Genomic DNA, 27,106 nt, shown 5'->3' with positions numbered 1-27,106 from the left:
TAGGACAAGTCCGAGAGTGGTACACACACCTCCAAAATCAACCAGTGATCACTTCCACTTATGGTTTAAAGTGAGCAGACCATTAAAGAGAGTTAAGGCCACAAAAGACTCCTTATAAAAGTTTTAGAGCACCTTAACCATCTAAGGAAGATGAATAAAAAGAGAATAAAAGTCTATCCCACCCACCAACAGTGATGGTCATTATATAATAGGATTGCAAATTTCTACATATATGGGCTATATTTATTTTTCAAGACACTGTTAAGGGATAAGCCCTTAGGTGGCATTACCCACATTTTCTAGAAAGGAAGCATAAACAGTTAGGCCACAAATTTTGGAGCTGGTCTACTGACTTACGATCCACTATTCTTTATATTATGCCCAATTATATACTCACATTTCTCTTCCAGAGTGACAGCCATGGTAACCATGCTGAGGCACGAGAGAATGGACTCTTTAGTTTGCCATCCTCTTGGGTAGATTGTGAAGATTAAATCAAGTCAATACAGGAAAAATATTTAAAAATAGTTCCTACCTGTTATGTGCTTGAGTATGTATTACATTTATATGTAGATTTGTATGTATACTAAATGCACATGTTTGTACATAGGTTAACATGTGTGCAAACTTACATAGATATTCTACTATACACACAACTTGGAATAGGGTAGCTAGGTAATCAGCAGCAAGTAAGTGCTTCAAGCTGGACAGCCTAATATTAAAAATAAACATTTTAGTCTTCAGTTGTATCATTCACAAGTTCTGTAGACTAGACAAAATTCTGTAAAGTTCTCCATTCTCCTTCTACAGAGGGGAAAAGGAGGAGCTATGCTCAGCTTCTCTGAGTCCTTCTAAGAGTTAGAAAGGTTCACTCGGGCCACCAACTGGGTCTCCACCTCAGTGATGCCTTTGAAGGAGGGAGGTAAGGTCCCCAGCTTTCTGGTGGGTTCATTAATCAGCCCTTAGGCAGGCTCCATTCTACATCACTTGAATGTCACCTTTGGAAAACGATGTCAAGTGTATGTTTGTGTGGTATGTGGTGTGTGTGTGTGTGTGTGTGTGTGTGTGTGTGTGTGTGTGTGTGTGTGCTGGAGGAATAGTCCCTCTCTTCCAGTCCCAGGCTGAGTAATTTACAGTGTGGTCCTCAGGTGAAGTGCTGGCGCCAGTTTCCTGGAGGGCAGAACTTCCAAGGGGACTTTCCTTATAAAACCGAGAAGGAAAACTTCCACAAGAGCTTAGGAAACTAAGAGACAGGCCATGGGAGTGAGGAGGAGATGGGGGCATGGAAAGCAGGAGATACCATAGAATCAGCTCTGTTAATTCCAGAACCTGAGCTTGAGCCACCTAGGAAGAAAGAGGGGAAAGCTAAAACCCCCAGACAGATGATGGCCTCCCAGCTGGGCACACTGGGCATGGTACTGTGCAAGATCCATAGGGCGGGCTCCAGCCAAGAAACCTACAGCTTATATTGGGCTGAGAGGAGAACCTGGCCTAGGAGACAGAGAAGCAGAAACGTTGCAAGAGCTGAACTCTCCCCCACCCCCTAGATGAGGTAGGTTGCTCAGTTCTCTCAGTCCTCGGAACAGAGCAGGCTAAGGTGGGGGGTGGGGTAGAACAGACGGACAGGGACGCAACGGGGCGGGATGAGACAGGACACTTCCCTGCCCTTTTTCTGGACGCTTCTAGTCCTTGCTTGTTCAACAATTTCCCATCAAAGGTCACATTCAAAGCGCCTATTGAGGTAGGAAAGCTGTCAGGGACAAGTTTAACGCGAACCAGAAGCCACAGTTCAGAGGTCCCGCACAGGATCCATCACGCAATTTGGACTCGATACCAGACCACAGCCACACACGTGTGTTTGCAACTAGTCCCTGGCTGCCCTACAGAGGCTGCCACACTCCAGGATCCAGGTGTATGAGGGCTGCAAAGTCAAGGCTGGTAGGAGTTGGGAACTTTCCCAGATAAGATTCGTTTCGGACTTAGCTCTCCGTGCTCTGCATTCCAGCAGAGCATCCCTTCCTGTCTCCCTCCCCCGTTGTGCAGGCCCGTGGGTGCCGGTTGCACCCGGTAAAGACACCCTGTAACATATGGCCTCCTCCATGTGCAAATGCCTGGAGAAGGAGACGAATGAAGAACTCTCAGACCCCAGATGTCGGATCATTTCCAGGCATTATTCCAGTGACTGGGACACAACAAATGCTGGGAAGTTACTGGTTGGCTTTGTGACCTGCTTTTCCGGCAGGGCACTCACTCAAAGCTCAGGCCACCTGCGAGGCCTGGAAGCTTGGGACACCTGGCATGGAATTTTGTGGAACCAGCTTGTCTTGAGGCCCTGTGACCTTATTTCCTCCGCAGCTGTGTGCAGGCATTAACACAGCTTTGGCCAATGACCTCGGCTAGGAGAGATTGTGAATTCTAGAAACTCTCTTCTGGGGTTTGAATACCGGAAAGGATTGCAGGGCATTCTGACAGCCCGCGTTAAAAGAAAACATTACTGAGTTTGCCTTGGCTAATGGTAAAACTAGCTTTGGGAATCCTTCCTCTACTACCTCCCGCCAAAACGGTCTGTACACGGAGCAAACAGCACAGCCCACCTGGCACTAAAGTGTCTGCCTACCTGGGTCGCCTAGGCAATAGCTCAGCCTTTGGGCGGCTTCCTGCTTGATAGATAATACGGGTAAGATAATGACCAAACCAAGGAAAATAAGGAAGGGACTGCCATGTCTGCATGTGTCCTTTTCCAAGAGCAGTGTTTGCTGAACTTTCCCAGACAACTCATTCTGAATCTCCACTGATAATAAAGCTGTTTAGGTTAAAGCGAGGGTTCCAGAAGGATCAGATAGAACAGGAAAGCAAATTCAAGTATTTTCCCCCTCTTAAAGTTGGTTCCCAAGATGTTCTGCACTTGCTTGTTTTTAGCAGATTTTTGTTCCGGTGATACAGTAGTTTCCCAAGCAGAGATAGTTTAATATATCAGACTGTGGGAGTAAGCATTCCCTAAGAACCATTTTCTGTTGACACCTAAATACCATCCTCTGTTCTTGCTGTTCCATTTTCTTCACAACTGAGCTTAGTCCTTTTCTAGAACTCTCTCTTTAGGTTCAATTGTTTGGTTCCCTGGGAAACAAAAGACAAAACCCCTCTTCAGTGCTGGAAGTAATTTAAAGACACCAGAACATGCTTCACTGGTTTTACAGATGACATAAATATGCTCACATCAGGCACACCGAATGATGTGAATGATGATACAGGGTAATACCAGCCAAAATGAGCAGAGGTGGAATTGGTATTTTTGGACCATTCTTTTTACCTACATCTTGAGCAGGTTTCTCTGTAAGTTCATCAAACCGCTGTGTGGGGAAACTGAAAGCAGGCCTCAGAGAAAAAAACCTTAGCCAAATAGTATTTGAATGAATCCAAGGAAGCCAGTCACCTTTTTTCACTGGCCACACGCCCTTAACAAATTTACTAACCCTGCCCTTACTCTTTACAGGCTCCCGACTCTAAATGCAACTTGCTATCTGGTGGTCTTAAAACACTGGACGCTTCAAAATGCTTTAAGGGAAGTTATTGGAAAGCCTCGGAACGGTGAGCTTGTGTGAAGTTTCCACTAGAAATCTATCCACAAATATCTCTCCAACATAAGGGGAAAATCAACAGACTATGAAAGTGTTTGTGTGGGTGATGGGGGTGAGGGTGGTGCCTCAGCCTCTGGAGAAATAAGTCTGTTCCTGGGACTCTGGGGTGTGAGGATGCTCCCCCAAAAGGCTCACCGGCCTTTTGGTTTTTAGTCTAGAAGCTCAGTGCACACCCCAGACACATACACAGATGTTCTCTCAGAGTTGTTGACAGTGGCTGCAGAAGATAGGGAGGTTTTTCATAAAGAACCAGTTGGGGCTGCCGTATTTCAGTCTCAAGATCACTCCCAGCAGAACAGCTGTTGAAACTGGGCCCTTCAGTACTCTGACGACCATCAAACCACGATCTTTACAACCCGATTACAAGTTCTCTGTGGAATCCTTAATGAATGGCAGAAAGCTGAAAGTTCTAGAATGTAGGCTACCCCGTGGTGGAAGCATCATTTCTAGACCCTAAAGTGGCTTTTTAAGAAAATCGGTTCTTCCAGATGCTGTCCAAAAATTGGTCACCTGATTGGTTGATTATCTTCCTTCTGAAAGGGATGCTGACAACATTATGATAGCAAGTCCTGTGTCTAGGTGATTTGTTCTTGATCAGTCAGCCTAACACTTTTCAACTAAAGAATTTTCCAGTGACAAGCAACACTCTGGCTTGTAATAAGTAAATGAAAATGGCAAGGGCTTGGGGTCCCTCACCTGCTACCTCTTCCCTTCTTTTCAAGGCATCAGTGAAGATGCATGAACTACCCAAAGTGTACTGGCCTACAAAAAATGTTAAAAACTTTCCAAATATTTGCTTTGAAGAAAATAGTTATTTATTGTCAAAGCATCCAACATACCTGGATAAACTATAAAGTTTAATAAATCTTTTTAGGGATAAAAGAAACACATAACTATTCAGACTCCATTTCACTGGCACAAAATTACACTTTGTATTAAAAGGAAATACATATTTACATAATCGATGACATTCTTCATTGAAGTCCATAATCATTTCGTGATACATGCACTTCCCCCTGGAAACTTCAATTGAATGGTGAACCCCTTTTTATTCATTTTGTTTATTTTTTGTAAGAACACAGCTGTCATCCGGAAATGCAGAAAGCATCTCACCTTCCTCCATTACTTTATATCTAAAATAAATTTTGTCCTTACATATAATTATTACATCTAAACCATAAGTGCTTAATAATTTAAGTAGAAACGTATGACAAATGCATCAATATGTTGCAATATATGACTTTTTTTTAAATGTACCTTTGTTTTTGGGAAAGTGAAAATCCGTGCATTCAAAAGAAAACCCCTCAAACAACCCACCCAATCCAAAATCCACCATCCTGTCCAGAGTGTGTGTGTGTGTGTGTGTGTGTGTGTGTGTGTGTGTGTGTGTCCCACGTTAAACATGTTAAACATTTGGATGATGAGGCTCCTGTCCAGGGGAGGGACCTGTATGGTGCACATGTTTGGTTGCAGTGTTTTGGGGGAATTAGGAAGTGGTGGACGTCCTCGCGTGTCTGTTCCTGCCGGTGACTTGACGGTGCGTGCACGCGCCTGGAAAGCCGGGGTCCTTTCCGCATCAGTTATGCGAGGTCATGTGCCTGGAAAGGTGGTGACGCTCCCTGAAGGACTCGTTGCAAATGGGGCACTTCAGCTTCTCCTCCCGTCGCCGCTTCACCAGGGGCTCCATGGCATACTCCTTTTTGTGATGAGACCGCATGTGGTACACCAGGTCGGAGGTCATGCGGAAGGAGGCGTTGCACTTGGCGCACCAGTTCTGCGCGGGCAGACAGAGCGAGGTGAAGGAGGGCGGCAGCAGCGTGAGCGCCGAGGGCAACTGCAGCTGCAGGGGCCCCGCGGCCGCCGCCGCCGCCGCGGCCGCCGCGGCCGAGCTCTTGGGCCAGAAGGCGGTGGCGTAGAGGAAGGGGCTCTGCTTGGGCAGGCCACCGCCGCCCCCGCTCGCCAGGGGCCCGCAGGCTCCGTTCAGGTCCGCGGCCCCCTGCAGCTTCACGGCCAGCGGATCGGCGGCGGCCGGGTAGAGTCTGGTGGGGCCCACGCCATCGCCCGGGTGGCACGGCTCCAGTGCGCCCAGCTTCTGGCCAAGGACCAGCGGGGACAGCTGCGAGAAGGAGCGCGCCGGCTGCGAGAAGGCGCTCTTGCGCTCGTCCGAGGCAGCCGCCTGACCGCCCCCCGCGCCCCCGGCGGTCCCCGCGGTCCCGGCACCGCCACCGCCGCCCAGTTGCGACACAGAGGTGAAGGCGCTACCGCGCGCGGGGCTCCCGCCCTCCAGCCGGCCGGGCAGCGCACCTCCGGGCCGCGGGGCCAGCAGCTTCTCGGCGCCCCCCGGCGACACGGCCGCGGGCGTGGTCGAGCCACCGCCGCCACCGCCGCCGCCGCCGCCACCGCCTCCCGCGTCCGGGTCCTCGGCTGTGCCTCCCGCGCCGTCCGCCGCCGCCGCCTCCTCCTGCAAGCCCGCCGCGCGGCCCGCCTTCTTCACCTCCACGAAGGCGCTGCGCTTCGCCTCTCCGGTCTCGGGGCTGGGCGGCGCGAAGAGCCGGCCGTTCTCCTCCAGGCCGAAGTAGCTGCCCGCGGCGCGGTACTGCTGCGGCGTGCACACCAGCTCCTCCTTGGAGGTCGCCAGCGGCCGCTCGGAGAAGCGCGCACGGCCACCCGCCAGCCCCGCGCCGCTGCCCTCCGCGGCCGCCTCCTCCGGGAACCTCCTCTTCCCTTTGCAGCCGCCCGCGGCGACGCCGTCGGGACTCAGCTCCGCCTCCTGGTGGCCGGTGCGGCTCCCGCCGACGCTCGGGGCCGCCGAACAGCTGCTGCCTCCCCGGGAGTTTTCGAGTTCCCGAGCCAGGTTGTGGAAGTCCGTGGACGGCTTGGCGCTGCCGGCACCTGCGGCTGCGGGTGGGTTGCTAGTCTCCGGGGACGGAGCCGGGTAGTGGTGCATGGGTCCGGCTTTGCAGAATTTGGGGCCTGGGACCAAGGGCGCCTCCTGTTGCTGCTGCTGCTGCTGTTGTTGTTGCTGCTGCTGTTCTTTGCCACCGCCGCCGCCGTGGTCCTTGGTGCCCACGCCGCCACTTTGCTGGTCTTGGGGATTCGCATCAGCGCTGTGAAGTCTCTTGGGGCAGCGGAATCGCAGATGCGCCACGTAGGGGAACTCAAACTGGAAACGTTGGCTGCATTCCAGGCATGTGTAAGGGGACGACCCTGCTTAGTGAGCAAACAACACACACACACACACACACACACACACACACACACACACATCACATGGTTAGTCAGCATTGCCCCCAGGCCACTTAGCCATCATCCCCGTAACAAATCCACTTTATCTCTCTGGGCTGAGTGCCGGAGAAAAGAATATACTATCCCACTTGGTACAACTTTCCTTCTTGACTTGGTGAAGTACATTTATCAAGCCAGGTGAGCCCCATCTTTCCCTTCCCTTTCTGTCCCAGCTGTATTCTGGACAGACACCTCAGAAACTTGCTCTAGCCTATGAGACACCCAAGAGAAGCAAGGTGTGCCGGGCGCCTGGGTTAATCCCTGCTGCTCGGCTCCCCGGTGCCTCTTCCCAGCTGGCGACAGACCCACACGCAGGTCGCAAGCCAACCTACCGTTCATTTTGTGGGATCTAGAGGAGTAGAGCAAGAGTAACTCAGTCAGTTCTTTCCCGTACCAAACTAACAATTCCTCGTCTTTGGCAATCCTGCGGAGAGAGCGGTAGAACAGCTGTCCGTTTTTTATGTAAGCTTCGAGATTCTGTTCTTCTTTATCTCTGGCTGATTGGACCAGCCGCAGCCACATGAGACCTTCTGAGGAACCATTTGCCGCCGAAGTGTCTACCTACAGTGTTCAAGAAAGACAAGAAGGGCCGTCCACGTGAAGGAGGGAAACCAGGGCTTTTCCTTCTGTTTGGTTTTTGTTCTCTCCTAACATCCCAAACCAAGTTTGCAAAACTTGACCAGAGTTGGACCACATCCCTATGTTTGTAGTCAACGGGCAAGATGATGATCCCTTGCGACATTAAGTCAGTTTTATAGGTTAGCCTATTCAGAATTTCATTTTCAGTTATCACAGAAGTAGAGGGAACTTCATGCGTTTCACAAGTAAATAGCAGGTTTGGATCTTAGAAATTATTCTGTGGCACTCATGTCCATCTTACTAACCGCAGCTTGAAGGATTAACATACAGGTTTTCTTAAAAAGGAAAGACTAGGAAACGTGAGGCCTGTTACAAACACAATTTAGGATACTTGGCTGCCAAAACAATTGCCATTCTTATTTAAATACAAACCCTGAGCACTAGCTAATCTTAACTATGAAAGCAATGTTCAGAAGATGAGGAGACATTCCAGGTTAGAAAACAAACATACTCAATACTTGTAAAAGTACTTCCAGGGAGTACTTACCATGTAAACAGTCCCAGCCCTAGAGAGGTCTCCCTAGCAATTTAGGAAGTCCTAATCTGCCTGAAACCCAGAACTAGGGCACTGATTTCCACATCCTTAGTATTTCAAGTCAAATTTTCTCAGAAAAATCAGTTGATAATTTGAGTCTAGTTTTTCTTTTCTAATTTTTGCTGTGTTCACTATGATTGCTCAAATGATCACATTGTCCTTAGGATGGTTCCTTGCTTATTCCCAACAGGAAGTCTCACCCTCAGACACCTCCATTGTACCAGCTGAAGACTTACCCGAAAGATATAAGGTACTGTTCTCTTGTCCGTGGACTTGAGGGCTATGAAGGCTATGCTGTCATACAGGGAAGTATGGCTCAGAACACAGGGACCGAATATGGCATTTTCTGGGATGTCGCAGGTTGTATATACACTGGTAAAAATATCTGTCAGACATTGTTGAACAGCTTTGGCATCTCCATCCCAGATGCCTCTCTGGATGCCTGAATCCTCCATCACTGGAGACAGATAGACAGGACAAGAAGTGAGTTGTTACTGCCTTTTCTGCTATGAACCTCGGCAGAGAGTTTCCGCTACTAGACATATTTTCTTTGCACTTGCCGGCTTTTTTTTTTTTCTTTCATAGCTCCTATTTTAAAAATAAAGCAGATCAATCTGGCAGGTTTTAAAGATGCCAGCTTCGAAGTATTATTCTTTCCTTTTAAATATCTGGAATGGGAAGCGTGAGAGCATGCTTCCTGCTTGAGAAAAAGAAAATAAAGAGCTTGTGAACACTAGATCATATCTACGTTGCTTTGGGGTGCATAGAGTGGGCTTTGGAGGTGAAGGTGGGTTTTTTTTTTAAACCAGCATATGTAGATTTTTTTTTCTGACTGAATACAACCCCCCCCCCAAAAAAAACTTTTAACCCTTGGGGGAAAGTCTGTCTTCCTATGTACTGGACCCAGTGCCTAATTTCTTCTTTTCTTCTAACGAGGGGAGCAGCCTTAGCTAGCAGGCGGGGGACAGCGGAGCATGGCGAATGGATTTTGAGTGGAGTGTCAGGGCCACTAATTCTGTGTCAGCTAACCTTTCTCTGCAGCCTACAAGAAGGGACGCATGTCTGCTCATTACCATAATCCAACACCGTCCCTCCGAGGCTTTAATTAAAAACAGCAAGCAGAGGTAATTATTTTTTTTCTGACATGCTTATTTATGGATGAGGTTGAATCCCAGTTACCTTGTTATACAAGGGGGTGGATTGAGTTGCTTGTGGCCCATGAAGCGAGCAGGTATAGGGCAGGCCTCAAGTATCCCCCGTCTGAGATACAGTGTGCAATGATTGGTGAATGCTCCCATCCCTGGGTATCTCCCTGTTCAGGCAAGAGGGGGCAGCCCTGCTTGAATGGTCCTCCGTGGACCCTCCAGCTGTTTAATCCGTAGCAATTTAGAAAGTAATGCCCCAGTGGAGGGCTCTCTATTAAGCTGTCATACAGGGAAGGTTTCCTTCCTCAGCCACCGGACACCCCCTACAAAACTTAGCACTTAAAGAAAGCAATAATTTAAGATATTTAAACTAGCTTTTAGCTGGTCGTGTCATTTTTTTTTCTGAGTGATCTAATGAGTCCTCTAAGTTGACTTTTCCCTAGTAATTTCGCCATTGACGGCGATTTCTCTATATTTATATAATTTAAGTGGCAGGGGAGCATCCGTCTTACTCTTTTCTTATACAGCTAGCAGTTCATTAAAGAACAATATTGGCGATGTGTATTTTTATCAGCATCTAGTAACCAATTTAGTCTTACAAATGTGATAAAATTCAGGTAATGCCTGAAACTCCAGTCAGCCTCTTTTCTAGTCATTCTTTCATATGCCCCAAATGGCAAGTATGTCTTCCAGACAGCGGGAGTAAGGAAAACAACCACAAAATTGAAAGTTTGGATGCTACCCTCTGTCCTGAATGCGTTCCATCCCGTTTTGGTTTCCAATTGCAGATCAAATACATTGCAGAATACAGGTTATCTTGGCTCCCTTTCAACAGAATCCCACTCTCTCTCTCCCCAGTTGCCTGCATTTCAATGTTTTGTACCTTGATTTCTGCCTTGCTTTTTGAAAGTATCTTTCACGGAAGTGTTTCATTGTGACAGGAGATCGCCCACTACTTCTGCAACAGCAGGGACTGCGACGCAGTCATTAAAATGCAGTTCTAACTAACAATACAGCGAAAAGGTCCCACGCCCGGGCTAATAGCGGTCGGTGTTGCCACGGTGGCCGCCTCGACGCAAGCCAGCCACAATAAGCCATAGGCAGAACCCAGCTAGTCTTTCACAGCCCGACGCCTATCCCTAGGCCCCGGGTTCTCTTCCTCCGCAGATTCTCCGGGGAAACCTAGAGCCGGGTGGGTTCGCTAAAACCGGTCCCTGCTGTCGCGGCTGCCGGATGGTCTCCCTCCACTCTGGGCTGGCATTGTCTGCCTGCCGCGAGCTCCCCAGTCCCTTGCTTCTCCCGCAAAGTGCTCCCACCCGCTCCTCCCTTTGTATAATCTTATTGGCAGTGGAGATAACATTCAGCAATCGCTTCTCTCCTATCTTCTAGATAACGAGGAGAAAGAAGGCAATTTCCCCCCCACTCTTTTCACTCAACCTGCCCTTTTCCCACTCCCCACCCCCAACGTCAATGCAAATAGACTTACCAGAAATAAGGTCAGGACCGAGTCTCCCAAATAGGGCCACCTGGAACCGAGAGGGTGCACCCCAGTGTTCCTTTCTGCCTATTACATTAGTGTTATCTCCATGTCAAGAGGTGTCGATGTCAGTCTTGTAGGTCCTGTCCAAAGAGAGAAGAGAGATGCAGATTGAGAGAGAGAGAGAGAGAGAGAGAGAGAGAGAGAGAGAGAGAGAGAGAGAGAGAGAGAGGAGGCGAGTTGTACAGATGGACCCGATGCAATGACTGACTGGCACGCAGACACACACTTTTTGTTTGCTGCACATAATCTGCCCAATGACGCGTGACAGCCCACGTCCCCTCCCTTTAACTCTTGCTGGTCTGGGAGCTCCCTCCGGCGCCGCGCCGAAAGCCTGGCTTCTCCGGCCTGCCAGAGCCAGGCAGATCCTGAGCTCCTTTCCCAAGTGATAAAGCCTCCCCAAGAGCAGCCTGGCTCGCCTCCTCCTGCGGCTGGGGCCCTCTGGGACTCCTGGGATGGCAAAATCAGTTTCAGGCTCTGGAAAGGAAGGTACCCGAAGGAGCAGAGCGGTTCTTTTCCATTTTACTAGGAGGACCTAGGACAAGGAGCTGGCTCTGTTGCCAGCAAGTGGACTGCTCGCATATGTCCCCAGAGTTTGAGTGCTGTAGCCCAAAGAAAGGGGGAGGATTTGCCCCGAGGGATTCTCTGGCTATTGAGCTGCAGCTAATCTGTGAGGCTAGTGACCTAGGAAGTGACAACCCCAGCTCTCTTAAAAGGCATTCTCCCTCCCTAGCAGTGAGTCCCCTGTAAATTCGGGGGACCAAGGGATGCGCTTTCCTGGGAACTTGGCTTAGCCCTCTCCCGCCCTAAGGGATGGGGTAAGAAGATAAATCTGGAATGCTGCCAGACCTCCTAAAGGGACTTCAGTGGTCTTCCGGTCCAGGAAAAGGGTCCCTAAGTGAGTATGGGCTGCGAGAACATTGCTGGGAAGAGCCTGACTCGTTGGACTCAGGTGTTAAAGCTTTTCACCCTCTGTATCGTGTACTGTGTGGTCCCCAAGGGGACCACATAATGGGAACAGCGACCGGGATTCTAAGACCTCGGGGTAAAGGGAGGATGGTTCAAAGTAAAATAAAAATTATTACTGAGACGGGCTCTCAAGAGCTTTTCATATCCAACCGCTGATGGACGAGTGGATGGAGTCGCAGGAGTGAGGCTGTCTCCGGAGCCTCGTTGGTGCGCTAAGCCACTTAGAGGCGCTGGCTTGTCCTTTAGAGCAGCAGCTGATGCTAATGACTTGAGGTCTTTGACAGAGGGAGAGTTTACTCATTCTGCAGGGGCCACAACACAATGACTGGGCAGCGGGGAGGGGGCTCTGGGGCTGTTTCTCTCTGGTAGGCTTTCCATTCCTAAGGGAAGAAAGGCCTTTGAGAGGCAGAAGCGATCCCCACAATTCCGACCCCCCCACTCCCAGTGCATTCAATTGGGCAATAGGTCAGGTTTAGTATAAATTCAATTGTACACGGTTTACTCACTCCCTAAAGAGCAAGAGGCAGGACCAGGATTTAAGGAGACAGTCTCTGTCCCTGCCTCTCAGGGTGAGCATATGAAGGGTTGGTAGAGGACAGTATGGTCCCCATGCAGTTCTGAGATATCTCTCTCTCTCTCTCTCTCTCTCTCTCTCTCTCTCTCTCTCTCTCTCTCTCTCTCTCTCTCTCTCTCTCTCCCTGGAGGCCAGCAACACACCAACACACCATCAGTGTCTTTCCTTGTAGTTACCTGCCGCCAGGGAAGAATGGGCATTGGAGAAAAGTAGGGAATTTCCTAGAAGTTCACATCTCCGGAGTCTTTTCTTTTCACCTCCTCCAGAAGGTCGCCAGTCCTGATGAGGCAGAATCCCCGGCTAGAATTAAGCTGGGGCTGGAGGAAGGGCCGGGTGCCAATCATCATAGACTAGGAGAAAGGTCAAAGTTCTCACTTGACTTCCAGGCTAACACCTGACATTCCAAAGAAAGTTCCTGAACAGCAGCTCTTCTTCAACTCCCAAATGTCCTTTCTCCTCTCTAAGTCTGTTCAGTTTAAAATATCCTGGTGAAGGAGTTCAGTGAAGTGGCAGTCTTCAAATATCTCCATCTAAGAGTCTGCAGCTGTATTTAGCCATCAACCTTCTTACAACTCCATTGATTTCTCCTCATTCTGAACCCTCTGCATCCTCCTCCTCTCCTCCTTCTCCCCCTCTCCTCCTCCTCTCCTCCTTCTCCTCCTTACCCTCCTCCCGCTTCTCCTGCCCCCTTCTCTCTTTCTCACAGCATTCCCATACTGATATTTTAAAGAAAGGATCAGAGCATTAGAAATGTTGAAAGAGTTGTCTCAGATATGGAAAATAAGCCCCTGGGTAAAAGAATACAGGCAAGATATTTAAGTGAATTAAAGAAGGAAAGCCATGAAAGACCAGAAAGGCCCAAATGTAAGCAATAGAAAGGCATGAGAGAAAAATCAGTTCTAGGACTGGAGAGATGAGGCGAGGCTCACAACCAACAATGTAAGAAAATGAGTTCTCATAGGGCTGTGGTGGGGTAGAAACTAAGGCCTGGTCCAGGTAACACAAGCCTTAAGGGGGACACAAGCTGGGGGAACTCAGCTCCATTAATGAGTTGAACAGAACAGAGCTTTGTGTCTGCTTTGGTTATCCTTTAGAAAACACCAAGTTTGTTTTTCCCAGAAAACATCATCTGCCGGTGCATTTTAACAATCTCCATACATCCTGTAAACACCCAAGCCCCCATTCCACTTCAGAAGGCTTCTAGAAAATGAACTCTCTTAATGGAGGGTGTTTTTCTTATGTCTGACTTTTTTCTCCTCCAGTGTTATGCCTCTTTTCTCTTTCTGTCTCTGCTGGTGTACTGAATTCTTGTTTCTACCTGGTGAAAAATAAAGAATGTCTCTGGCATTTCATGTGGGAGTTGATGAGCTTGGTTTTCAAATCTAAAACTGGAGGGAACCTAGAATTCAGTACATCAGGAGGAAGAGAGGCCTACCTTCCTCAAGTTCTCTACCACTGAGCTACCCTCCAGCTCCAAGGTGAGATTTTTTTTAAAGAATCTGATCAAAAGATGTTTCATCTCATTTTTGTTCATCCTTTAAGTAAATGTCCCTTCTGCTTTTAAGTTAAAGTGTCTAAATTTTAAAATCCCTCACATTGATGGATCTGAGTTGCTCTTTTGTTTGAAGACCAAATAAATGCCTGACATATCCAAACCAACAGTTATGCTGAAATTCCTGCTTCAGAGGCTTCCATTTTTAAGTATTTTAAGTGGTATATATATTTTATTTGGTCATATATGTGGTCAAAATGACTATCATTAATAGAACATTAATAAACTCCACCATTATTTTTATTTTTCTAGCAATGTATGGGCCAAGGCAGTACACAAACTACTTTGAAATCACTTACTGGATTTCAGCAATGCTAAATGAGGAGTTGAGACATTTATTCAGCCTCAGACAGTGCTATAAAAACACACTGCACTCAATAGTTTTATGCAGTGAAATAGAACACTGGGTTTATGAATGTACTTGGAGCTCTTTCCTGGGGGTTTATTTCCAACTAAAGTGCCACTCGTAATGAGCAAGAGCACTCACTCTGCTCTGCTTTGGCAAGGTTTCATGCAGCTGTGGCAACAAGCACGCAGGTAGACTATGGCAGTGCTGCTGTGGAAGAGAAGGTGAGAGAAGCTGATGGACGATTATTGACCTACAGGAGAGAGTGAAGAAAGGACAAGGAGTGAAGTTTGGTCCTCAGTGAATTTCTCCCTCTGGCTTAAGAAGCAGGGCCTCAAATACGTGAAGTTCCACCACAGGAGAAAAACAATGACTTCTCTGAGAAGAAGTCACATAAGGATTGGCCACTGTTAGCAAGAACACATCGTTTTGTTTTTCTATGTCTGTCTAGGTCTTGGTTTCTATCTCTAATCCCATTGCCAAAGCAATCTACCAGCACAGCCTTGGTGACCAAAAGAGTTTGGCAATTCATAGTACACAGAGGATTCTTCTTAGAGATGAAGGGAACATTGTTCTCAGACATGAGAGGATATGCAGGAAGCAGAAGGTAGCAGCTCTTCCCAAGCTGGTTAAGTTCCTACAGGGATGTCTGCAGAAGAGGACGTCAGTGTTGGACAGAGAGAGAGAGAGAGAGAGAGAGAGAGAGAGAGAGAGAGAGGGGGGGGGGATGGAGGAAGGAAGGAAGGGGGAGAGAGAGAGAGGGAGGAAGGGAAGGAGGGAAGGAGGGAGAGAGGGAGGGAGGGAAGGAGAGAAGGAACTTCCAGGTGCAGCATGATATTATCTTACTTCATCTTTCTTGGAATGAGGAGTCTTCTAAGGGAAAAATATGACTGATGATTTGTATTTAGAAGCAGAAACCATGGGCAATGTGCCACTGGTTTGGGCGAAACACCTGTCAGATACCATAACTATTGATGATGGGTCAGTTCATTTCTTATTCTTTGGGGGGGCTGGAATGGGGGGGTGAGACATGGTTTCTTTTTCATGGTTTCTCTATATAACCTTGGCTGTCCTAGAACTCAATCTGTAGATCAGGCTGGCCTCGAACTCAGATATCCATCTGCCTCTGCCTCCCCAGTGCTGGAAGTAAAGGCGTGTGCCACCACACCAGGCTACCACTTTCTTTTATTGAGAATAATAACTGATGAGTTTAGAAAGAGAGTGAGATACGAATCTCATTATTTGTTTTATGTCTTGCTGAGCATAAAGGTTCACCAACATTGAGTGCACAATTTGTGTTTTACAAGTGTATATGGTAAGCTCAGTTTAGGTCTATCCCTCTCCTGGGGTATTAGAGCTTTAATAACCACTGGGTGGTTATTTTTAGAAAAATGTGCTTCCTGGTCTGGTCCTGGGAAATCATCCATCTCATGGGATGGATAATTCTACAGCGTGTCAGGAAGAAGTTCATATTCTCCACACTCTCCTCACTGTGCCTCTTCAGAGGAAAAGAAAGAAAGAAAAAAAGACTTTCTTTCCTTTCTTTTTTTCTTCAGTCGTCTTTAGTATCATTGTGATTACACTCTACCTTCCTCTGAGTTCTTTGGGGTTGATCTGAGAGCCGGGTCGTGTTTAAAGGCATGTGTCATTCACGTCCTGCTCTGCCACCCCTTCTTGGATCTGAGTGGTAGCCTACTGGCTCAATGGCTTCTGAATACAAGTTCCAGAAGGGCTAGCAGTCTGAAATGATACACTATTAATCTAAAAATCAATGCTTCACACTCACCTGGATGGGGAGGATGTGTGAACCCAGTCTAGTATATTGACCCTTGGATAATGCCAGCCTTTCTACCACTCTCTAGATGAATGTCTAGAGATCTCTCAAGGGGCAGCTAGTTTTCTGTCAGGTCTGTAGATTCTTGAACTCTTCCCAGACTCTGACACCACTGGCCATCAATAGCACTATGAAAGGTGAGCTGAACAAAAGAGCAACAGATTACAGAGAACTGCTCAGCACTCCTCATCAATGCCAGGCAGGGTGGGATCTTGGCATGTCTAACAGTGAAGAGAGAGGCTTTTGATGAAGCTGGCTTAAGTCTGGAGAATGTCACCAAGCTGAGAGACCTTATAACAGATTTCTTCACTCAGCCAGGAGAAAGATCTTACCCTGACATTCAACACCTGAACTCTATCTACCCCATGCCTCATTTCAAACTATAACTCTAGACTTTAATCCCAGCACTTGGGAGGCAGAGTCAGGGGGATCTCAGTGAGTTCTAGGCCAGCCAGGTCTACAGAGTGAGTTCCAGGACAGCCAGAGCTACAAAGAGAAACCCGATCAGTGGGGAGGGAGGCACTGATCAGGCATACTATGTGCATTTCCCAGGCAGACTCATTCCCTGGTGCCTAATTCCAGCTGGCCTTTTGAACAGATAAGCACTTACCCTGCAAGGAATTGTTTGCTGGGAGTGAGCAGAAAAGCATTTCTTCTCTTAGGGAAGGAGTCTATCCAGAGTACACACAAGCTCAGGCCTTTCTAGGTTGGAATTTGCTAATGGTGATATACTTTTTGAGACCTTTGGGAATACCAATAGTAACAACAGTGAGATTCACATTGCTTTGTAAGAGTTTTAGAAGTCCTCCTAAAATCCAATTTAAATTACTCCTCTGCTTGCATTGCCATTTGAACTGTTGGAGTACAAGCCATCTTCCATGATTTCAGTGCAAATGGACAACAGGTGTTCCATAAATTAATTTAACATCAGTAGAGGATGTTTTCTCAAATGTATTGTGGAAAGCCTATAACTTTCAACATATTTTTAAAAGTACTTAAAATCACCAGCAAATATGGTTTTCAATGAGAATACTTGGAGAAGTAGTATCCTTAAAAACTCAAAGGTGAAAAGCTTGTCAGAAACAATAGTAACATCATAGATGTGACAGACATCAGGGAGTGTACTTCATGAGGTGAAGGAAACTGCAGTGGGGGTTGACATGCATGTTTGCTCTTTTGAATGAATTAGATGGAAAGCTACTTCTCACGCTGGCATGGGAGTCCCTAGCAATAGGATATATCGGTTACAGTATATCAAAGAGCCTCCATAGATTTTAACAAGAACTCATGTTTTAAAAAAAATGGATTATATTTAAATTTCCAAATGAATCTTTTTGAAATATTTTTAAGTAAACATAATTGACTATAATGATTGTAATATTTGTGATTGCCTAGGCCTCAAATTCAATGTAGGCCAAAACAACTGTGCACTTCACTCATGGTTCCATCTATCTGTCTATCTATCTATCTATCTATCTATCTATCTATCTATCTATCTATCTATCTATCTATCTCTAGATGACTGTAACCTTTTTAGAATGAAATTGAAATTCATATATCGAGGAGTACATAAATGGCAATTTTCAACTGGAGGCCACATTCACCCCGAGAGATGCCCACATCCTCCATCTTCTCCTGCCCTCCTTGGAGTTTTGCATCTCTTACTTCAGATGTGCTGTACCTGCTGTTGGAGTGAATTCCTTCCTTTCCTTTAGAACCTATTCTAAAGCAGCATCACCCTGCCCTTAAGGCCTTCCCCTCCCAAGGACCATAACTGAAGACACACAGAGATGTTCCTAATGTGTAGGGACCTACATGGACACCTGCCTGTAAATAAGACGGTTGGTTACATCTACACCTGCCCCCTCCCCCCAAAGCCTGGCAACAAGAGAGGCCGACCAACTTCAGTGCTGACTTTCTTTCTACTTCAGGCTGACTCTTGGCTTCCTTGACATTTGAATTGTCATCTTCTAGCCAAACAAACAAACAAACAAACAAACCCCCCCCCAAAAAATGTTAACCCTTTTTCTGTATGCCTGTGTATTTACCACGGTGTGAAAGTTGTTGAAATTAGCAATTAAAAATATGACTTTCTCTTACTTTCCTTGGTTGCATGCCTATAACGGACTCAATGCTCCTTGCTGCATGTCTTCATGTGACACTGTTTTGAGAATACAATTCAAGGGAAGTCATATGATAAAGCTATTGGCCCCGGAGAGAGGCAAAATAGTAAGGATATATTTTCTCAATATCATTTTACTGTGTGGTGTCTGTGTGTGAGCATATGCCCCTCAGCATCTTAGGTCTATCTGAGGTCCTAGCATATTGTTTGCATGCAAATAGGGTTTCTCTTCACTTGTGGAGAAAGCCAATGCATAGTGACTACAGCAGATTACATTTCCTCCCTAGACTCACTGGGTGCTGTATCCCAAGACCCCTTAACACTGAATCTGAACTCAGAGCTTGGGAGCAAGGCAAAGTATGGGCACTGCTGCTGGGTATGGAAAGTTTCTGATGTCTGGATTGTCGGTGCCCATGTCTCAGCAACAGCGACAGAGCTAAGAATCTTCCAGAGAAGGCCAAACCACAGGCCTCAAGGAGGGAGCACCCAACAGTATTTCCCAGACTTGAATGTAGCCAGGGATCCATAATATTTGCATTCATTCACCAGAATGCAGAGCTGATGTCACCTGGGAAGGGAAAGGGGTACCGCCCACAGCGAGTGGAGGGGGCCAGGTTGAGAGAGGCTCGAGGAACCTTGAACTTGGAGCAGGCACAGGCCAACCAGTGTGCTTGGCACTCTCCTTAAGGCAGAGGCCCAGAGAAATCCTAAGGGTCTGTCACATTTCCCAGACTGCCTAACCTCCCTACAGCCTCCTCTCAATTAGTGCCAAAGCGAGGTGCTGGGCGGTTGGTTGTTGAAGAACGGGGTCTCCAGGGCGAACCCTGCTCGGACAGTAATATTCCTTCACTTCTTCGCCAGCATCACTCTCCACCTGCTCTGGTGCATGACCTAGCCCTGGCAGATCGCCCAGCTTTTGCGAGTGCCGGCGATGTTAGCACTCTCACTAGCTGGCTGCCAGTGACCTAGCTCAGCTTCCGTTTTCCTGCAATTGAACTAGCTGGCAAGAGCTGCCTCGGGATTGCAGTGAGGACTCGGTGAGGGAACAAGGGCGAGCTAGCTTTGGAAAGCCAGTTGCTGGGCAGATGGTAAGGGATTACTTCCGTGAGCCAGGGTTAGTTTCATTTCAGTCTTTGACATCCTGGGGAGGTCTCAACGCCTTCATTAACGAACATCCTCCTTAGTCAGAAGCCTAGAGCACCGACCCAAGAAGAACCCGCCTAGCAGGCTCACTGTCCCACCCGAGGAGCGACACCGGGTTCAGCTCCTTGCTCTAAGAACATCGGGCATGTGCCACAGCCTCATCTATGAACGCAAGGCAGTGCAGGAGCCCTTCTATGGAGTTACTGCGAGGATCGTGTTTCTCCTTAGCAAGAGCACAGAAATGTCTAGTGTAGGGCAAATGCCCCATGCCAAGGAGGCCTGCAGCTACTCAGGCTGCCTTCATTTCCTCATTGGGAACGCAGTAAAGTGTATTCCCCTGCTTTCCAGGGGGTTCAGTGAAGGCCGAGGAGATAGTGTCTGCCTCCCCACCCAACCTGTCTCCACGAGTTTGGGGGAGTCCACGAAAGAAGGATAGAAGGAATAGACAGGATCCCCCCCACACACACACACACACCTCCATTCCCATTGGGAAACTTTGCTTCAAGCCTGGGAGGTTCCACCCAACAGTGTGCTAAGTTAGATACAAGAGGAATCAGGGTAGCATAGTCCGAGGTAAGCCGGCTCAGTGGATGGGAAACATGGGAATGTGTTACTGGTAACTCAAGACAGACCAAGCAGCTGGGTCCATAGCAGCATCGACAGGACCGGCAGCATCCCCGGGCCCCGGAACAGACAGCACAGCTAATTTGCATAGGGAGGGTCGGCAAGCCACGCCCTAAGCACTCTCTACCCTCCCTCCAACTAGTTTCTTCTCCTTCTCCCCTCCCCAGACCTGATACCTACCTACATACTAGCCCAGCAACTGCCTCCTCCTGCTGGACACACCCTCTACAACTAGGAATACTGTCCCAAGTTTACAATCTTCAGCTATCTGAAATCGCCAGCCTAGTTCCCGGGCTCAGAGACATTCATGAATCCCCAGTTTCTCCTCCTTCTAAAGGACAACACAGGCAGTAGTTAAGAGCTGTCTATTTGGGATGCTGAGCACTTAAATTTGAGCTTTAGGTCTTTAGTTAGCCAGTTATGTGTCTGAGCAAATCCCTTAACCCCTCTGAACTTTCCACACTGCAAGACCAGGCTTGTGTTCAGATCACAGCTCTGTCACTTGGGTTAACCAATCCCTCTGCACTGCTGCTTCCTGTGAAGAAAGAGTAAACCTACAATGATTAAAAAATAGTCCGTGTGTCAGCATACGAATTAAGTGTGGGTGAACGTTTGGTCTAGCACACAGGAAAAGGCCTGACGTTAGTTGTCTGAAGCATTTGAATGCCTCCCTTGTGAGGTGCTCAGTGAATATAGCTTTTCAGTCTTGGCTCAATTACTGCATATTTTTTTTCCTTTCTAGAGAGAAAGAAGATGCAGAGGTGCATGTTGGAATGTGGGTGGCAGTGTTCCTAAGAAAGGTAGGAGGAAGTTAGTAGCAGAAAACGGTGGCATTTGTGGAAGCTGTCCCTGCCTTTTCAGTTTCTGGGGTCAGGATGAAATGTGAATATATATATGCATTTCAAAGGTCAGAAAAACAAGGAGTATGTCTGAAGTAGAAAGAGAGCCAACACTGAGGTTAGTTGGCCTTTCTTGGTGCCAGTCTTCCAGGAGCTGTGCATGTTATCTCTGTGTTCCCTAGGGAGGCACAGGGTGACACTGTGCCTTAGGGACACAATGACCTTAGGGACAGGGTGACACTGCTTTAGAGCAGGTTCTAAAGGCAAGAGGAGGGGCACTCACTCCAGCAGCAGATGCAGAACACATCTGATTTAAGAGAAACAAAACTCAGGAGAGGAAAAGAGAAGGCAAATGATATGGGTGCATGTGGAGATGAATTTGCCCTCTAGTAGAAGGTTGCACTGTGTGTATCCTTCAACAATTGGGTTTAAATTTCAGTCTAAAACTGTTGCCTTCACAGACACGCCTTAACTGTCTTCCAGCTGAAGCCCTTTCAGGGTGGAAAGCACACAGGTCTCTCCATATTTATTCTTTTCTCTCTCCTTCACGGATTAGTGTCCTCCTCCGGCTTTGGCTGTGAGAGCACCCCTTTCTCTTCTCCACTGATTAATAGGATAATCAGCAATGATGTCCCACTCAGCAAGACATTCAGGAAAGCATGGCCTCCAACAGCACTTGAGACCATGTCCTTCCGTTCTTCACCCTGCGGTCAGAAGATGCTGAGGCAGCACCAGCAAGGTGGGGGTATTTCATAAACTTCTGACTCTCGGTGCGCTCTCCACGCAGATCCCGACTTAAAAAATGCTGTTAGCAGAAAGGGCGAATCAAATCAAATCAAACCAGCTCCTTAGTGCTTGACCCCGGGGGGCAGAGGAGACACGGGTGAGAAGGAGCCACAACTTGGAAAAAGATTTATTTTTCCTAGCCATAAATCTCACCCCCTTGTTCCTCTGCCCAACCAAGCATGATAAAGTCCTTTTCCATAAAGTATTCAGCATTAGAGCCACAAAGCTCCCCCAATCAGCAGCCATCTGCTTCTACCATAACTGCTGCTGCTACCGAAGCAGGGAAAGCAGCCGCAGAGAAAGGGAGCGCTGCTAGGCTCCTGGACAAATGAGCCTGAATAGCTCTGGTTCTCCTTGTGTATCTGTATCTATAGAGACAGGAGAAGAAAGGCTGCATTATATTGATACAACAATTGTAAAACAAAACACGGAAGAGGCATCCAAAGGGCAATATCGCATGCATCAGGGGTCCCCAGATAAAAGGGGAGCTAACAGATTTATAGAAACCTTTAATTGGTTTTCAATTGAAAGCTAAAGAGGCTGGGGTGAAGCCTTGAAGAGCGGCAAAGTGCTCTCTCATTCAGCCGTCTGGAGGCGTGAGCGATTTCACGGAAGGAGAAAAGGGACGCAATGGGCCTTGCCTCTAGGGCCTGGGAGCCACGGGGCTGATTTTTTGACTCTCAATCTCTCTCTCTCTCTCTCTCTCTCTCTCTCTCTCTCTCTCTCTCTCTCTCTCTCTCTCTCTCTCTCTCTCTCTCTCTCTCTCTCTCTCTCTCTCTCTCTCGCCTCTCCCCTCTCCCCTCTCCCCTCTCCCCTCTCCCCTCTCCCCTCTCCTCTCTCTCAGCCAGTAAGGGAAAAAGGAAAGGGTGCAAAAGCCAATGAGAACTTCCTAGCTCTAGGTTAGAGAAATGTGCTCAACAGGGAAGACTAGATCTGGACTCTAGTTAGCGTAGCCTCAAAAAGAAAGGGGAAGCCCCGCCCTCACTTGCTTCTCTCCAAGAGCAGCCTCAAACTGCAGGAGGGGTCTTTCAGTACTCAGGACCCAGAGTGATCCTAGCCCGCGCATTTCGCGCCTAGCGAGTGTATTTCTCACCCTGGCGGCCGCCACCCCCCCTGCTGTAGCGCCCACCCACACAGCAACTCCGGGTGTCGGTCTGTCTGTTCCTAAAGCTAATTTATTGGTCCAACCCTCCATTATCATTTTCAGCTTCCTAATTAATCAAAGATAAAAGGCAATGGCGCAAATTACGATTATGAGGGACCTGGAAGACGGTTTTGAATAAAATGGGAGAAGTGAAATATGATTAATTGAACGACATGGTAGTGAAATCTCAAGAGCGAGCAACAAGCCCCAGAGGGGCAAACCCTGATTCTTGCAAGCTGACCCAAACAAGGGGACCGGACCTCGGCGAGGTCACGTGGGTTCGAAGCCTGGAAGGGAAAGAGCTGGGTTTCAACTCGAGCTCCTAACCTACCTCAGCGCCTCCGTCCATCCAACCGCTTCCCTACCCCCACCGCAGTGCCGACCGTCCCGTCCAGTTTCTGGACTCCTGACTAAGGTTATACCACAATAATGAACGTGCATCCCAGTGTCCCGTTTTTCTCCTCTCACTGCTTCTTTTTGGCCCTTTCACATTCCTTTACCTTGGCCAAGGCTTCGTGGAATTTCAGAAAAGCACGTCCATAGGTCAGAGATAGCACGGACTCATGTAAGGGATCAACAGAGCGCTTGTCCTGTGCTGCTTTTCAGAATTATGCTCAGGATTAAAAGGCAGACACCGCGCGGGCTCACAATTTGCACTCGCTGGTCGTTGTGATTAATGTTTCCGAGGGGATTTATTCTGAGAGCTTATGGAACCTGTTCCCGGGGTCTAAAGCCCCGCGGCTGGGGCGCAGCGGCCCCGAGGGCACTGTGGGCACGCGCCGGGACACTTGGGGATTAGAGGGGACGTCAGATGGGCGCGCAGGGGCGAGGCACCGCGGCCGTTAGTGCGTTTTCTCCATCCCTACCCCCAGCCCCAGCTTTGGTAGAAACAGAGAAGACTGGTCTGGGAGGTCAAATTTAGGTCTTCGGGGTGCCTTCGTAAAGGGAGGACTCTGTGGGACGTCCTGAGTGTGTTGGGAAGAAGGAGCTCAGTTCTGGGAGACTAAACTTCACGTATTGTTGTCCAGCAAGAGGAAACCGGAGCTCCGCATTCTGAAGATGCGCGGCTCCCCACTATAACACACACTCCCAAGTCAAACACTCCATTTCTCTCATCGTCACCAGAGGACCAACCCCAACTTCTCGGGTTGTCATACTCCCGGCTGGTTGGAGGCACCGTACAGAGCAACAAGTCTGGGCAGGAAACCCATCACCCTGCACATCACCTCCCAGGGCGGACAAAATCTTCCTAAGCCACCGTACGGAGTGAATGGGGAACATTACCGAAATGCAAATTACCGAAATGTTAGGGTGGAGGCGAGAGCAGAAAGAGAACCGGGGGTGGGGGTGGGGTGGGGGAGAAGAGGAGGAAGGAGAGGAGTTGGGGAGGAGAGGAGAGGGGAGGGGATGATAGGGGTTGGGGAGGGAAGGAGTTGGGGAGGAGAGGAATTGGGATGGGAAGGGGAGAAGAGGAGAGGAGAGGGGAAGGGAGGAGAGAGGAGCGGAGGGGAGGGGAGGGGAAGGGAAGGGAAGAAGGGAGGAAAGGACAGGAAAGGGGAAGAGAGGAGAGGAGAGGGGAAGAGGGGAAGAGAGGAGAGAGGAGGGGAGGAGAGGAGAGGGGAACAGAGGAGAGAGTAGGGGAGGAGATGAGTTGGGGAGGGAAGGAGTTGGGGAGGAGAGGAATTGGGATGGGTAGGGGAGAAGAGGAGAGGAGAGGAGAGGGAAAGAGAGAGAGGAGGGGAGGAGAGGAGAGGGAAGGAGAGGAGAGGGGAGGAGAGGGGAGGGGAGGAGAGGAGTATGGAAAGCGAGTGAAGGACAGTGAGAAGAGAAGAAAACTGGAAAAGTGGGATGTCTCTCCAGGTGGTGGGCATTACCACTCTCGGGCGGAAGGGGGCGTCCTTCCAGGGCCGAAGCGGCTTTCGGCTGCGCGGGGCGCGGCGCCTGGACACAGTCTGACTCCCGAGCGGGTTCTGGGTGCTGGGCGCCCTCTCCTGGCTGCTGTGCAGCGGCTCTGGGCTGTCCCCTGGGTGGTCCAGCCGGAGCCCCGCCCTCGACTCGCTGGATGTTGGGTGGGGGCGGGGGTGGGGAGGAGGAAGGTCAAGGGAGAGCGCGGGTGGTCGCCTGGGGCAGGCTGGGGCCCGCGTCCCAGTGCGCACCCGGGCTTCTTACCTGCGGAATGCGGGGCGCTCAGTCCCGGCCAGCGGACTTCTCAAGTCCCGCGCTCCGGCACACCGTGGTCCCGCCCGGATCCCCGCCGAGGCTCTCGGGTCTGGGCTGGGCTCTTCAGCAGCAGCTGGGAGGGAGCGACTGCCGGCTGCTGCGGGGCGGTGTCGGGGGGCTCGCCAGCCGAGCGCAAGGAGCGGCCATCTGGAGCCCGGCGGCGGGCGGGGCGCGGGGGCTAGGGACCGGCCCTGCCTGCGGGACCCGAGGCCAAGGGCAGCGGCCCGCGCGTGGGAGCAGCGCCTGGCTGGCAGCGGCGCCTTGTGGCCTCAGAGCTGGTAGCGGTCGTGGGAGGGCGTGTATGGGGAAGGTATGGCTCCTGGGAGGATCCGAGCTCGGCCCTCCTCAGGTAGCCCAGATTCGGGGCATCCCCCCTGGGGTAGATGTGGCGGAAGCGTTGCGGACAATCTAGCATCCCGTGAGCTCAGCGGTTCTGCTTCTAGGGTGGAGACCCTCACCCCCCAGATAGAGATCCGCTGTTGGTCTAAAATCTCTAGTTTCCCTTGCCTCCCAACATCGTCCATCCTACTCGAGGAAACATCCCCTCCCCTCAAAAGACGTGTCTCTTGGACACCTCCACACTTTATCCAGAACTTGAGACAGACGCTGGGCAAGGTATCAAGGTATCTTCCTTGGGGAAAATGGTCTTTAGTTTCCCAAGGGTGGTGGCGGCAGAGGGAAGAACCGAAGGGGCCGCCGAAGCGTAAGAAGCTCAGTGCACATTTAACATGGGGGTGGGGGATGGGGTGGGGGTGGGAAGTGTGGCGTCTCCTCTCCGCTCCCCTCATTTCAGATCTCCTAGGCGCTTTCAGTTTCTTCTATACACTTCTAAGAGGTTTCTCTAGCGATGCCAGCCGACAGCAAACTCGAGGAAGTAGAAGACAGGCGATGGTGTGCAGGAGGCCAGGGGACACATTCCGTGAACTCAAGTCTCTCCAGTTTAGAGCTGTCTCTTAGACATCGTCAGGTTTATAGTCTTACAGTAACACAATGGGAGCGGATGGGGCTTATGGACAGTGAAGGGTAATTCTGAATTAAAAAAAAAAATGAAATAAAGAGAAGACAGACCCATTCCTACCCCAAGGCATTAAAAGACACCCCCCACCCCCAGCTGTCTCGTGTCCGGCAGAATGGCATTATGTAAAAGACCTGGCATGTCACCCAGTGGCACATCTGGTAGGTGTAGATGGCATTCATTAGCACGGGGCTCCCACTCTGCGGCATGCCAAAGCTCTGACAGAGATGCCCGCTGCCAATCATTCATTCGCTGCCAATCCCAAAGCGCGGCCGGGTGGGATGGCTCCCTTCCACACTGCCATCAGGACCGGAGGAAACAATGTGTTGAGACACGAAGAGATGAAAGCGGAGCTGAGGATGCTAGGCACCCAGCAGATGCATCCCGTGAGGAGATAACCAGGGAAAGAGTCGTTTAGCAGGAAAGCATATGCAGAATCTCAGGAGGGAGGCTTGGGCAGGGGTGTGCCTCACAGCCTGCGGCTGAGTGGGGGGAAAGGCAGAGGAAGTCCTTAGAAAATCTGGAGGTTGAGGTTGCTTCTCTGAAAATGCCCAGAGACCCACAGTCTAACCTTAACTGCAAGGCGTCTTTGACTGCGGTTTGTGTCTTGTACCTTTGTCTATCCAGAAACCCGACTAGGTCTGAAAAGATCGACTTCTCTGCCTTGGTGGCGACCCTTGAGTATCAAGAAAGAGTGCCTTCTCGTTTTGAACTTGTATCGCTCAGCCCAGGGCTTGGTAAGGCGGCAGAGGGACGCCGAGCCCACTCTCCTGAAGGGCAGCAAAGGCCTTGCTTCAGTTCCTAGACTTGCGCAGCAGACAGGGCTGAACAAAACCAGGGAACTATTTGGGAGGAAAAGGAAAGTTAAACATAGCCGTGTGCAAAGGTTGTCTTAGACTCAGGTGTTTGGTAGGTCGTCAGCCTATTGTTTTCCTTTTGACATGCACACTTTATAAACATTATTGTATCCATTCCATATTTAATATAGCTAATAACACAACCAGGGCATATATCTTTTTAAAAGATTTATTCATTTTGTTTTGTCTGAGTGCTCTGTCTGCATGTACACCTTTATGTCAGAAGAGGGCATCAGATCCCACTTTAGATGGTTGTGAGCCACCATGTGGTTGATGGGAATTGAACTCAGGACCTCTAGAAG

At 49.2% G+C, this 27,106-nt stretch overlaps 1 protein-coding gene across 2 annotated transcripts; it reads right to left on the bottom strand.

The window, feature by feature from the left end:
• Positions 1–4,545: 4,545 nt before the first annotated feature.
• On the bottom strand, positions 4,546–25,079 carry Prdm8 (PR/SET domain 8). 2 transcript variants are annotated; one of them, XM_076546688.1, is made up of 6 exons: positions 24,882–25,079; positions 11,865–12,128; positions 10,729–10,862; positions 8,334–8,554; positions 7,256–7,484; positions 4,546–6,845 (listed from the first exon to the last, which is right to left on the bottom strand). In XM_076546688.1, exons 4-6 carry the CDS (start codon positions 8,550–8,552, stop codon positions 5,215–5,217), a joined length of 2,079 nt encoding a protein of 692 aa, XP_076402803.1. In that variant the 5' UTR covers positions 8,553–8,554; positions 10,729–10,862; positions 11,865–12,128; positions 24,882–25,079; the 3' UTR covers positions 4,546–5,214. The 2 variants fall into 2 exon arrangements, with proteins under 2 accessions (XP_076402803.1, XP_076402804.1); XM_076546689.1 differs by lacking the exon at positions 24,882–25,079 and adding an exon at positions 12,499–12,851.
• Between the last annotated feature and the right edge of the window lie 2,027 nt (positions 25,080–27,106).

This window comes from Peromyscus maniculatus, chromosome 10, assembly GCF_049852395.1.
Source record: "Peromyscus maniculatus bairdii isolate BWxNUB_F1_BW_parent chromosome 10, HU_Pman_BW_mat_3.1, whole genome shotgun sequence".
In the NCBI taxonomy this organism is placed as follows: domain Eukaryota; kingdom Metazoa; phylum Chordata; class Mammalia; order Rodentia; family Cricetidae; genus Peromyscus; species Peromyscus maniculatus.
The sequence above is the reverse complement of the archived record's forward strand: the minus strand, read 5'-3'. Positions and strand labels throughout refer to the sequence as shown.

Coding starts and splice junctions, on each gene's coding strand:
- Prdm8 (XM_076546688.1), bottom strand. CDS start 8,552: ATGGAGGATTCAGGCATCCAGAGAGGCATCTGGGATGGAGATGCCAAA. Junction 7,485..8,333: donor CAGTACCTTATATCTTTCGG/GTAAGTCTTCAG, acceptor TGAACACTGTAG/GTAGACACTTCGGCGGCAAA. Junction 6,846..7,255: donor TAGATCCCACAAAATGAACG/GTAGGTTGGCTT, acceptor CTCACTAAGCAG/GGTCGTCCCCTTACACATGC.